The sequence below is a fragment of the Oncorhynchus mykiss genome, chromosome 5, assembly GCF_013265735.2.
Source record: "Oncorhynchus mykiss isolate Arlee chromosome 5, USDA_OmykA_1.1, whole genome shotgun sequence".
In the NCBI taxonomy this organism is placed as follows: domain Eukaryota; kingdom Metazoa; phylum Chordata; class Actinopteri; order Salmoniformes; family Salmonidae; genus Oncorhynchus; species Oncorhynchus mykiss.
The window spans coordinates 92,549,183-92,562,746 of record NC_048569.1 but is presented as its reverse complement, the minus strand read 5'-3'; the positions used below and the strand labels follow the sequence as shown (position 1 = coordinate 92,562,746).

Here is a 13,564-nt window from a genome sequence, read left to right as displayed (position 1 = left end):
TCCGTCCACGACCGCAAAGCCCTCCAGTGGGTGGTGAAGACGGCCCAGTACATCTCTGGGACCATGCCCCCCACCCATCCAGGACACCTGCTCCCCAGCCACGAGCTGTTCCCTCCCTTACCGTCAGACAGATGGTATCGGAGCATGAGGTCTGATAGAAACTATCTCTGAGCCTGTTGGTATCTACAAGCCATCAGACTGCTGAACACTTGAACTGGTCTGATTCTCTGCACTCACACACCCCCACAGAGCGCATTCAGAAAGTATTCGGACCCCTTCACTTATATCATATTTTGTTACGTTACAGCCTTATTCTAAAATTGATTAAATAAAAAATGTCCATCATCAATCTACACACAATACCCCATAATGACATCACAATACCCCATAATGACATCACAATACCCCATAATGACATCACAATACCCCATAATGACATCACAATACCCCATCGTGACATCACAATACCCCATAATGACAAAGCAAAAACTGTTTTTTTTTAAAAATATTTGCAAATTTATTAAGAACAAAAACACCCCATTTTCATAAGTATTCAGATCACTTGCTATGAAACTTGAAATTGAGCTCAGGTGCATCCTGTTTCCATTGATCATCAACTTGATTTGGAGTCCACCTGTGGTAAATTAAATTGATTGGACATGATTTGGAAAGGCACACAACTTGTCTATATAGATAAGGTCCCACAGTTGACAGTGCATGTCAAAAACCAAGCCATGAGGTCTAAGGAATTGTCCGTAGAGCTCCCAGACAGGATTGTGTCGAGGCACAGATCTGGGGAAGGGTACAAAAAGATGGATGCAGCATTAAAAGTCCCCAAGAACACAGTGGCCTCCATCATTCTTAAATGGAAGAAGTTTGGAACCACCAAGACTTTTCCAAGAGCTGGCCGCAAGCGTCCAAACTGAGCAATCGGGGGAGAAGGGCCTTGGAGGTGACCAAGAACCCAATGGTCTCTTTTACAGAGTTCCAAAGTTCCTCTGTGGAGATGGGAGAACTTCCAGAAGGATAACCATCTCTGCAGCACTTCACCAATCAGGCCTTATGGTAAATCACTCATCAGTAAAAGGCTCAAGGCAGCCCACTTGGAGTTTGCCAAAAGGCACCTGGTCTGATGAAACCAAGATTGAACTCTTTGGCCTGAATGCCAAGCGTCACATCTGGAGGAAACCTGGAACCATCCCTACCGTGAAGCATGGTGGTGGCAGCATCATGCTGTAGGGATGTTTTTCAGCGGCAGGGACTGGGAGACTAGTCAGGATCGAGGGAAAGATGAACGGAGCAAAGTACAGAGAGATCCTTGATGAAAACCTGCTCCAGAGCACTCAGGACCTCAGACTGGGGCGAAGGTTCACCTTCCAACAGGACAACAACCCTAAGCACACAGCCAAGACAACGCAGGAGTGGCTTCAGGACAAGTCTCTGAATGTCCTTGAGTGGCCCAGCCACAGCCCGGACTTGAACCCGATCGAACATCTTTGGAGAGACCTGAAAATAGCTAATGCAGCATCGCTCCCCATCCAACCTGACAGAGTTTGAGAGGATCTGCAGAGAAGAATGGGAGAAACTCCCCAAATACAGGTGTGCCAAGCTTGTAGCGTTATACCCAAGAAGACTCGAAGCTGTAATCGCTGCCAACAGTGTTTCAACAAAGTACTGAGTAAAGGGTCTGAATACTTACGTATATTGTGATATCAGTTTTTTTTATTTTTAATACATTTGCAAATATATTTAAAAAAAACTGTTTTTGCTTGGGGTATTGTGTGTAGATTGATGGGGAAAATATATTAATCAATCAATTTTAGAATGAGGCTGTAACGTAACAAAATGTGGAAAAAGTGAAGGGGTCTGAATACCTTCCCGAATGCATTGTATATTTAGCCTAGGTATAACTTCACAAGACCTGAATTCATTCGATTATTCATGACTGTTTGAAATGCAGTGTATTTTGACCTTTACATTGCACAAAGCTGATTACAACAAAGCTGATTAAGAGAAAACAAAAAAAAAGAAAAACATAAGTTTGAAAGAAAATCTAGATCAGATTTTTAGGCCATATCGCCCAGCCCTACAACACACACATCACCACTGCTGCTACCTGACAGTAATTATGAAGAAAGCTACATACTGCTCAATTTAAACACTTGCCCCCCAAAATACCCCCTTTCCTCAAAACACATGTAAATACTGGACTATAAATTGTGACTTCCTGTATTATACTTTATTCTATTCTGCTGAGACATTTACTTTATGTTCGTATTCGTATTTTTTTTAAAAATTATTATTTCTAATTGTTGTTTCATTGTCGAGAAGGAACCTGCATTTAGTTTGATGGTGTATATCATGTGTATCCCGTACGCACACGACTAATAAAACTAGAAACTAATAATTAGCTTGTTGATAAGCTGAATCAGGTTAGTTACAACTATGGTTGGAATGAAAACCTACAGAAGGCCTGTATCCAGTATCCAGTATACTGTAGGAGAGGCCTGCTCTACATCCTTCTCCAGTATACTGTAAGAGAGGCCTGCTCTACATCCAGTATCCAGTATACTGTAGGAGAGGCCTGCTCTACATCCAGTATCCAGTATCCAGTATACTGTAGGAGAGGCCTGCTCTACATCCAGTATCCAGTATCCAGTATACTGTAGGAGAGGCCTGCTCTACATCCTTCTCCAGTATACTGTAAGAGAGGCCTGCTCTACATCCAGTATCCAGTATACTGTAGGAGAGGCCTGCTCTACATCCAGTATCCAGTATCCAGTATACTGTAGGAGAGGCCTGCTCTACATCCAGTGTCCAGTATACTGTAGGAGAGGCCTGCTCTACATCCAGTATCCAGTATACTGTAGGAGAGGCCTGCTCTACATCCAGTATCCAGTATCCAGTATACTGTAGGAGAGGCCTGCTCTACATCCTTCTCCAGTATACTGTAGGAGAGGCCTGCTCCACATCCTTCTCCAGTATACTGTAGGAGAGGCCTGCTTACATCCTTCTCCAGTATACTGTAGGAGAGGCCTGCTTACATCCTTCTCCAGTATACTGTAGGAGAGGCCTGCTCCACATCCTTCTCCAGTATACTGTAGGAGAGGCCTGCTCCACATCCTTCTCCAGTATACTGTAGGAGAGGCCTGCTTACATCCTTCTCCAGTATACTGTAGGAGAGGCCTGCTTACATCCTTCTCCAGTTTACTGTAGGAGAGGCCTGCTCCACATCCTTCCCCAGTATACTGTAGGAGAGGCCTTTTATAGAGTGCACACCACATGACCAAAAGTATGTGGACACCTGCTCATCCAACATCTCATTCCAAAATCATGGGCATTAATATGGAGCTGGTGTCTAGTGTGAGGGGTTATGTCAGGGGAAACAGTATTACAGTAGTCTAGTGTGAGGGGTTATGTCCGTAGTCTAGTGTGAGGGGTTATGACCGTAGTCTAGTGTGAGGGGTTATGACAGGGGAAACAGTATTACAGTAGTCTAGTGTGAGGGGTTATGTCCGTAGTCTAGTGTGAGGGGTTATGTCCGTAGTCTAGTGTGAGTGGTTATGTCCGTAGTCTAGTGTGAGGGGTTATGTCAGTAGTCTAGTGTGAGGGGTTATGTCCGTAGTCTAGTGTGAGGGGTTATGTCAGGGGAAACAGTATTACAGTAGTCTAGTGTGAGGGGTTATGTCAGTAGTCTAGTGTGAGGGGTTATGTCCGTAGTCTAGTGTGAGGGGTTATGTCCGTAGTCTAGTGTGAGGGGTTATGTCAGGGGAAACAGTATTACAGTAGTCTAGTGTGAGGGGTTATGTCAGGGGAAACAGTATTACAGTAGTCTAGTGTGAGGGGTTATGTCCGTAGTCTAGTGTGAGGGGTTATGTCTGTAGTCTAGTGTGAGGGGTTATGTCAGGGGAAACAGTATTACAGTAGTCTAGTGTGAGGGGTTATGTCAGGGGAAACAGTATTACAGTAGTCTAGTGTGAGGGGTTATGTCCGTAGTCTAGTGTGAGGGGTTATGTCTGTAGTCTAGTGTGAGGGGTTATGTCAGGGGAAACAGTATTACAGTAGTCTAGTGTGAGGGGTTATGTCAGGGGAAACAGTATTACAGTAGTCTAGTGTGAGGGGTTATGTCAGGGGAAACAGTATTACAGTAGTCTAGTGTGAGGGGTTATGTCCGTAGTCTAGTGTGAGGGGTTATGACCGTAGTCTAGTGTGAGGGGTTATGTCCGTAGTCTAGTGTGAGGGGTTATGTCCGTAGTCTAGTGTGAGGGGTTATGTCCGTAGTCTAGCGTGAGGGGTTATGTCAGGGGAAACAGTATTACAGTAGTCTAGTGTGAGGGGTTATGTCCGTAGTCTAGTGTGAGGGGTTATGTCCGTAGTCTAGTGTGAGGGGTTATGTCAGGGGAAACAGTATTACAGTAAGTAGTCTAGTGTGAGGGGTTATGTCCGTAGCCTAGTGTGAGGGGTTATGACAGGGGAAACAGTATTACAGTAGTCTAGTGTGAGGGGTTATGTCAGGGGAAACAGTATTACAGTAGTCTAGTGTGAGGGGTTATGACCGTAGTCTAGTGTGAGGGGTTATGTCCGTAGTCTAGTGTGAGGGGTTATGTCAGGGGAAACAGTATTACAGTAGTCTAGTGTGAGGGGTTATGACCGTAGTCTAGTGTGAGGGGTTATGTCCGTAGTCTAGTGTGAGGGGTTATGACCGTAGTCTAGTGTGAGGGGTTATGTCCGTAGTCTAGTGTGAGGGGTTATGTCAGGGGAAACAGTATTACAGTAGTCTAGTGTGAGGGGTTATGTCAGGGGAAACAGTATTACAGTAGTCTAGTGTGAGGGGTTATGTCCGTAGTCTAGTGTGAGGGGTTATGTCCGTAGTCTAGTGTGAGGGGTTATGACAGGGGAAAGAGTATTACAGTAGTCTAGTGTGAGGGGTTATGTCAGGGGAAACAGTATTACAGTAGTCTAGTGTGAGGGGTTATGTCCGTAGTCTAGTGTGAGGGGTTATGTCCGTAGTCTAGCGTGAGGGGTTATGTCCGTAGTCTAGCGTGAGGGGTTATGTCCGTAGTCTAGTGTGAGGGGTTATGTCAGGGGAAACAGTATTACAGTAGTCTAGTGTGAGGGGTTATGTCCGTAGTCTAGTGTGAGGGGTTATGTCCGTAGTCTAGTGTGAGGGGTTATGTCCGTAGTCTAGTGTGAGGGGTTATGACCGTAGTCTAGTGTGAGGGGTTATGACCGTAGTCTAGTGTGAGGGGTTATGACCGTAGTCTAGTGTGAGGGGTTATGTCCGTAGTCTAGTGTGAGGGGTTATGTCAGGGGAAACAGTGTTATAGTAGTCTAGTGTGAGGGGTTATGTCCGTAGTCTAGTGTGAGGGGTTATGTCAGGGGAAACAGTGTTATAGTAGTCTAGTGTGAGGGGTTATGTCAGGGGAAACAGTATTACAGTAAGTAGTCTAGTGTGAGGGGTTATGTCCGTAGTCTAGCGTGAGGGGTTATGTCCGTAGTCTAGTGTGAGGGGTTATGTCAGGGGAAACAGTATTACAGTAGTCTAGTGTGAGGGGTTATGTCCGTAGTCTAGTGTGAGGGGTTATGTCCGTAGTCTAGTGTGAGGGGTTATGACCGTAGTCTAGTGTGAGGGGTTATGACAGGGGAAACAGTATTACAGTAGTCTAGTGTGAGGGGTTATGACCGTAGTCTAGTGTGAGGGGTTATGTCCGTAGTCTAGTGTGAGGGGTTATGTCAGGGGAAACAGTATTACAGTAGTCTAGTGTGAGGGGTTATGTCCGTAGTCTAGTGTGAGGGGTTATGTCCGTAGTCTAGTGTGAGGGGTTATGTCCATAGTCTAGTGTGAGGGGTTATGTCCGTAGTCTAGTGTGAGGGGTTATGTCCGTAGTCTAGTGTGAGGGGTTATGTCCGTAGTCTAGTGTGAGGGGTTATGTCCGTAGTCTAGTGTGAGGGGTTATGTCAGGGGAAACAGTATTACAGTAGTCTAGTGTGAGGGGTTATGTCCGTAGTCTAGTGTGAGGGGTTATGTCCGTAGTCTAGTGTGAGGGGTTATGTCAGGGGAAACAGTATTACAGTAGTCTAGTGTGAGGGGTTATGTCCGTAGTCTAGTGTGAGGGGTTATGTCCGTAGTCTAGTGTGAGGGGTTATGTCCGTAGTCTAGTGTGAGGGGTTATGTCCGTAGTCTAGTGTGAGGGGTTATGACAGGGGAAACAGTATTACAGTAGTCTAGTGTGAGGTGTTATGACCGTAGTCTAGTGTGAGGGGTTATGACCGTAGTCTAGTGTGAGGGGTTATGTCCGTAGTCTAGTGTGAGGGGTTATGTCCGTAGTCTAGTGTGAGGGGTTATGTCAGGGGAAACAGTATTACAGTAGTCTAGTGTGAGGGGTTATGTCCGTAGTCTAGCGTGAGGGGTTATGTCAGGGGAAACAGTATTACAGTAGTCTAGTGTGAGGGGTTATGTCAGGGGAAACAGTATTACAGTAGTCTAGTGTGAGGGGTTATGTCCGTAGTCTAGTGTGAGGGGTTATGACCGTAGTCTAGTGTGAGGGGTTATGTCAGGGGAAACAGTGTCATAGTGTGATGGGAAAACAGTGTGAAAACACCTTAAGTGTCTGTGTCAACACAGACAGAAGACACGAAGGGCCAGCGCTCCTGAGCTCTGCCCTTAATGGGTTGAATATTGTCAATGTCGACGTATGGGCAATAAAGTTTTCCCTTTTCGATTCCTATCAGACAGAAAGCCACAGTCATGGTAGCGTGCATCGATAGCATCATGAAGGTAAAGGTTAGGAAAGTACCCAGACAGTAAAAGACAACAGCCTCCAGATAACGGGATACAGGGCTAGTATACTGTACACTAGTATATATCATAATAATAATAATATAATCACATAGACATTATCATATACTGTACACTAGTATTTATCATAATACTATAATCACATAGACATTATCATATACTGTACACTAGTATATATCATAATACTATAATCACATAGACATTATCATATACTGTACACTAGTATATATCATAATACTATAATCACATAGACATTATCATATACTGTACACTAGTATATATCATAATACTATAATCACATAGACATTATCATATACTGTACACTAGTATATATCGTCTCTGTAGGTGAAAGCAATCTGCTGTGTGCCTATCAGGGCGACAGCTGCAATCACCCGTCCACTTCCTTCACAACAGTGTAGACGTTAGAAGATGAAGCCATAGACATTATCATACGGGTTAGGATCATACGGGTTTATCAGGTACATGACATAGGTTATGAAGGGGTTAATTGAGTAGTCATTACCTGACATAGAGAGTTCTCTTCTGGCTGGTCCGCAGAGAGCCACTGCTGATACTGCTGTTCATCATCTGTTCACGTAGATCATGGATTTTGGCTTCAAACCGACTGTACTCTGGAAAACAGGGGGGGGGGGGGGGGGGGGGGGGGGAGGAGGAAATTATAACTGAATGAAAAAAGAGAAAACTGACAGTAGTCTGAAAAAAAAACCAGAGAGAAAATCCTCAGAAGGAAAATGAGAGAGAATCTGTCTTCAAAAGACTGATTCCACTCTGTTCTGCAGGGGAAAGATAGGACTGTTTTGGGTATACAGCAGATTTGATTGTTTTCTGGCGATGAATACATTACGACAGAGAGAGATTTAACTATTGTACTCTGACGTAGAGGGAGTGGGAGACTGAGACAAATACAAATTCTACACTGTTGCCCTAGAGCACACAAATAATTACACCGACCTTGGCCTAAACACCAACACCACGGGTAAATTCCACAAGACTGTGAACACTTCTATGGCCATCAAATGGAACATAAAACTCAACATCCCAATTAGGATCTGGCTAGAAAAATACAGTTATAGATCAGTTATAAATCAGTTATAGAACCCATTGCCCTCTACGGTTGTGAGGTCTTGGGTCCACTCACCTACCAAAGAATGTACAAAATGTGACAAACAACCAATTGCAAGGATTCTGCAAAAAAATATTAATTGTGTACAACGCAAAACCCCCAAGCAAAGCATGCAGAGCAGAAATAGGACTATACCCACTAGTTATCAACATCCAGATAAGACTTGTTCAATTCTACAACCACCTAAAAGGAAGTGATGCTCACATGTTTCCACCACAAAGCCCTCACCTACAGAGAGATGAACAGCCAGCTGGCTGTGTTCTAAACACAAACAGACCCGCAGGACGGCAACACAATGAGACCCAACCAAATCATGAGAAAGCAAAAAGATAACTATGACACACTGGAAATAATCAGCCAAAAAAATAAAAAAAAACAGAGCAAACTAGCATGCTATTTGGCCCTAGACAGAGAGTACACAGTGGCAGAATACCTGACCACTGTGACTGACTCTAAACAGAGAGTACACAGTGGCAGAATACCTGACCACTGTGACTGACTCTAAACAGAGAGTACACAGTGGCAGAATACCTGTCCACTGTGACTGACCCTAAACAGAGAGTACACAGTGGCAGAATACCTGACCACTGTGACTGACCCTAAACAGAGAGTAAACAGTGGCAGAATGCCTGACCACTGTGACTGACACTAGACAGAGAGTACACAGTGGCAGAATACCTGACCACTGTGACTGACCCTAAACAGAGAGTACACAGTGGCAGAATACCTGTCCACTGTGACTGACCCTAAACAGAGAGTAAACAGTGGCAGAATACCTGACCACTGTGACTGACCCTAAACAGAGAGTAAACAGTGGCAGAATGCCTGACCACTGTGACTGACACTAGACAGAGAGTACACAGTGGCAGAATACCTGACCACTGTGACTGACCCTAAACAGAGAGTAAACAGTGGCAGAATGCCTGACCACTGTGACTGACACTAGACAGAGAGTACACAGTGGCAGAATACCTGACCACTGTGACTGACCCTAAACAGAGAGTAAACAGTGGCAGAATACCTGACCACTGTGACTGACTCTAAACAGAGAGTACACAGTGGCAGAATACCTGTCCACTGTGACTGACCCTAAACAGAGAGTACACAGTGGCAGAATACCTGACCACTGTGACTGACCCTAAACAGAGAGTAAACAGTGGCAGAATGCCTGACCACTGTGACTGACACTAGACAGAGAGTACACAGTGGCAGAATACCTGACCACTGTGACTGACCCTAAACAGAGAGTACACAGTGGCAGAATACCTGTCCACTGTGACTGACCCTAAACAGAGAGTAAACAGTGGCAGAATACCTGACCACTGTGACTGACCCTAAACAGAGAGTAAACAGTGGCAGAATGCCTGACCACTGTGACTGACACTAGACAGAGTACACAGTGGCAGAATACCTGACCACTGTGACTGACCCTAAACAGAGAGTAAACAGTGGCAGAATGCCTGACCACTGTGACTGACACTAGACAGAGAGTACACAGTGGCAGAATACCTGACCACTGTGACTGACCCAAACTTATTGAGATCTTTGACTATGTACAGACTCAGTGAACATAGCCTTGCTATTGAGAAAGGCCGCCGTAGGCAGACATGGCTCTCAAGAGAAGACAGGCCACGTGCACACTGCCCACAAAATGAGGTGGAAACTGAGCTGCACTTCCTAACCTCCTGCTCAATGTATGACCATATTAGAGACACATATTTCCCTCAGATCACACAGACCCACAAACTCCCATTTCTGTTACCTTTTTAAGTGCAATGTTTACTGTTAATTTCTAATAGTTTTTTGTTAATGTTAAATTTGTTTCTTCCACTTGCTTTTGCAATGTAAACATATGCTTCCCATGCCAATAAAGCCCCATTGAATTGAAAGAGCGAGAGAGCGAGGTAGAGAGAGAGAGAGGGAGGTAGATGTAGAGAGAGAGAGGGAGGGGGATGTAGAGAGAGAGGGAGGGGGATGTAGAGAGAGAGGGAGGGGGTAGAGAGAGAGAGGGAGGGAGGGGGTAGAGAGAGAGAGAGGGAGGTGGATGTAGAGAGAGAGAGGGAGGTGGATGTAGAGAGAGAGGGAGGGGGATGTAGAGAGAGAGGGAGGGGGTAGAGAGAGAGAGGGAGGGAGGGGGTAGAGAGAGAGAGGGAGGGAGGGGGATGTAGAGAGAGAGGGAGGGGGTAGAGAGAGAGAGGGAGGGAGGGGGTAGAGAGAGAGAGAGGGAGGTGGATGTAGAGAGAGAGAGGGAGGTGGATGTAGAGAGAGAGGGAGGGGGATGTAGAGAGAGAGGGAGGGGGTAGAGAGAGAGAGGGAGGGAGGGGGTAGAGAGAGAGAGGGAGGGAGGGGGATGTAGAGAGAGAGATGTAGAGAGAGAGGGAGGGGGATGTAGAGAGAGAGGGGGAGGGAGGGGGTAGAGAGAGAGGGAGGGAGGGGATGTAGAGAGAGAGATGTAGAGAGGGAGGTGGATGTAGAGAGAGAGGGAGGTGGATGTAGAGAGAGAGGGAGGGGGATGTAGAGAGAGAGGGAGGGGGATGTAGAGAGAGAGGGAGGGGGATGTAGAGAGAGAGTCCACCTGATTACATCTCTCTCTGGCCGCAACGTCTGGCCAAATCTCTCCATCTCCCCTGAGAAGATGAGAGGAGGACTACCAGTAGCTTTCACGACAGTGAAAACTGATCTGAAAACAGTTAGCCCATGCAGACATGTCTAGGAAAGAGTTATACACTGACCTAGGGCTTGGTAGAACTAGTGTAACGCTCCGAGCCAATGAATACACATCTATTACAGACGACGACAAGCATCATTCTGCCTCCAGTTCATGTAGGCCTTATAGAAGCCCTGCTTCAACCCTGGGTGGCTTATAATGGCTCCAATCAGAAGAGACAGTGAAACTTGTTGAATAATTCAAATGTTTTAGCCTACTTTGTACACTCTTAGAAAAAAAGGGTTCCGAAAGGGTTCTGCTGCTGTCCCCATTGGTTGTTTGGGTTCCGTGTAGAACACTCTGTGGAAAGGGTTCCGAAAGGGTTCTGCTGCTGTCCCCATTGGTTGTTTGGGTTCCGTGTAGAACACTCTGTGGAAAGGGTTCCAAAAGGGTTCTGCTGCTGTCCCCATAGATATAACTATTTTGGGTTCCGTGTAGAACACTCTGTGGAAAGGGTTCTACATGGAACCCAAACGGGTTCTACCTAGAACCAAAAGGGTTGCTGTAGGGACAGCCAAAGAACCCTTGTTGGTTCTAGATACTGTAGCAATGCTCATCTCACGTTTCCAATCCGTTGGCTTTAGCAGGGAAGAGGAGAGATGGAGGCTGAATGAGGTGACCTTGAAGAAGTCTAGCTGAGTCCTCTATACATCATTTTTATTTATTTAATTAGGCAAGTCAGTGAAGAACAAATTCTAATTTACAATGACGGCCTACCCTGGCCAAACCCGGACGGACGCCACTGGGCCAATTGTGCGCCGCCTTATGGGACTCCCAATCACGGGCCGGATGTGATGCAGCCTGGATTCGAACCAGGGACTGTAGTGACGCCTCTAGCACTGCATCTCGCGCCACTCGGAAGCCCTAATGATCAGATATGGGCATTGTGAATGATCAGACAGCTGTTTTTAGATTATTTTGAGGATACAGGTCCCTTGATGGAGGAATAGGGGTGTGATGGTGACATCACAAAGGAACAAACCATAATACACAGAGTAACAACACCAACAGCTACAACACCAACAGCTACACCACCAACAGCTACAACACCAACAGCTACAACACCAACAGCTACAACACCAACAACACCAACAGCAACACCACCAACAGCTACAACACCAACAGCTACACCAACAGCTACACCAACAGCTACAACACCAACAGCAACACCAACAGCTACAACACCAACAGCTACAACACCACCAACAGCAACACCACCAACAGCAACACCACCAACAGCAACACCAACAACACCAACAACAGCACCAACAACAACACCAACAACAGCACCAACAACAGCACCAACAACAGCACCAACAGCTACAACACCACCACCAGCTACAACGCCACCAACAGCAACAGCACCAACAGCTACAACAACACCAACAGCTACAACAACACCAACAGCAAACCCAACAGCTACAACAACGCCAACAGCTACAACAACGCCAACAGCTACAACAACGCCAACAGCTACAACAACACCAACAGCTACAACAACGCCAACAGCAACAACAACATCTACAACAAAACCAACAACAACAGCTACACCAACAGCTACAACAACAACACCAACAGCAACAACAACACCAACAGCAACAACACCAACACCAACACCAACAGCAACAACAACAACACCAACAGCAACAGCTACAACAACACCAACAGCTACAACAACACCAACAGCTACAACAACACCAACAGATACAACAACACCAACAGCTACAACAACGCCAACAGCTACAACAACACCAACAGCTACAACAACGCCAACAGCAACAACAACATCTACAACAACACCAACAGCTACACCAACAACACCAACAGCTACAACAACAACAGCTACAACACCACCAACAGCTACAGCAACACCAAAAGCTACAACAACACCAACAGCTACAACAACACCAACAGCTACACCAACACCAACAGCTACAACAACGCCAACAGCTACAACAGCGCCAACAGCAACACCAACAGCTACAACAACACCAACAGCTACAACAACACCAACAGCTACAACAACGCCAACAGCAACAACATCTACAACAACAACAGCTACACCAACAACACCAACAGCTACAACAACAACACCAACAGCTACAACACCACCAACAGCTACAGCAACACCAACAGCTACAACAACACCAACAGCTACAACAACACCAACAGCTACAACAACGCCAACAGCTACAACAACGCCAACAGCTACAACAACGCCAACAGCAACAACAGCTACACCAACAACACCAACAGCTACACCAACAACACCAACAGCTACAACAACAACACCAACAGCTACAACACCACCAACAGCTACAGCAACACCAACACCACCAACAGCTACAACAGCACCAACAGCTACAACAACAGCTACAACACCAACAGCTACAGCAACACCACCAACAGCTACAACAACACCAACAGCAACACCAACAGCAACACCAACAGCTACAACAGCACCAACAACACCAACAACAGCAACACCAACAGCTACAACACCACCAACACCAACATCAGCTACAGCATCATCAAAATACAGAGGCAGAAAAACACTCCAAAATACAGTACCTCCTAGATGATAGAAAAGGCCCACAGCGTCCACCCACCCACCATGGGGAACCAAGCAGTTATATTAAAAAGTTAAACTGAGGCGAATACAATCCCCCGTAAAACCCTCTGGGGCTAAATTCAGCATCTGAAACAACACACGCAGGGAAACACCAGAACAGAGAACATTCGGGATCAAATCCTGACAAGCCTTAAATAAGCATTTTTTCTAAATAGAAAACCGCTGTGTGCTGAAGCACGTCTACTCTGTTGTCAGATAGAGGTAGCAGCACGTCTACTCTGTTGTCAGGTAGAGGTAGCAGCAGGTCTACTCTGTTGTCAGGTAGAGGTAGCAGCATGTCTA

At 45.9% G+C, this 13,564-nt stretch overlaps 1 protein-coding gene across 18 annotated transcripts in view; it reads right to left on the bottom strand.

The window, feature by feature from the left end:
* LOC110524815 (discs large homolog 1-like protein) overlaps positions 1 to 13,564 on the bottom strand; it is a 297,429-nt gene that overhangs the window by 35,487 nt on the left and 248,378 nt on the right. For all 18 annotated transcript variants that reach the window (XM_036978808.1, XM_036978806.1, XM_036978807.1 and 15 more), the window contains one exon: positions 7,323 to 7,431. In XM_036978808.1, the coding sequence (XP_036834703.1) occupies positions 7,323 to 7,431 (109 nt within the window). The remainder of the gene's footprint in view (positions 1 to 7,322; positions 7,432 to 13,564) is intronic.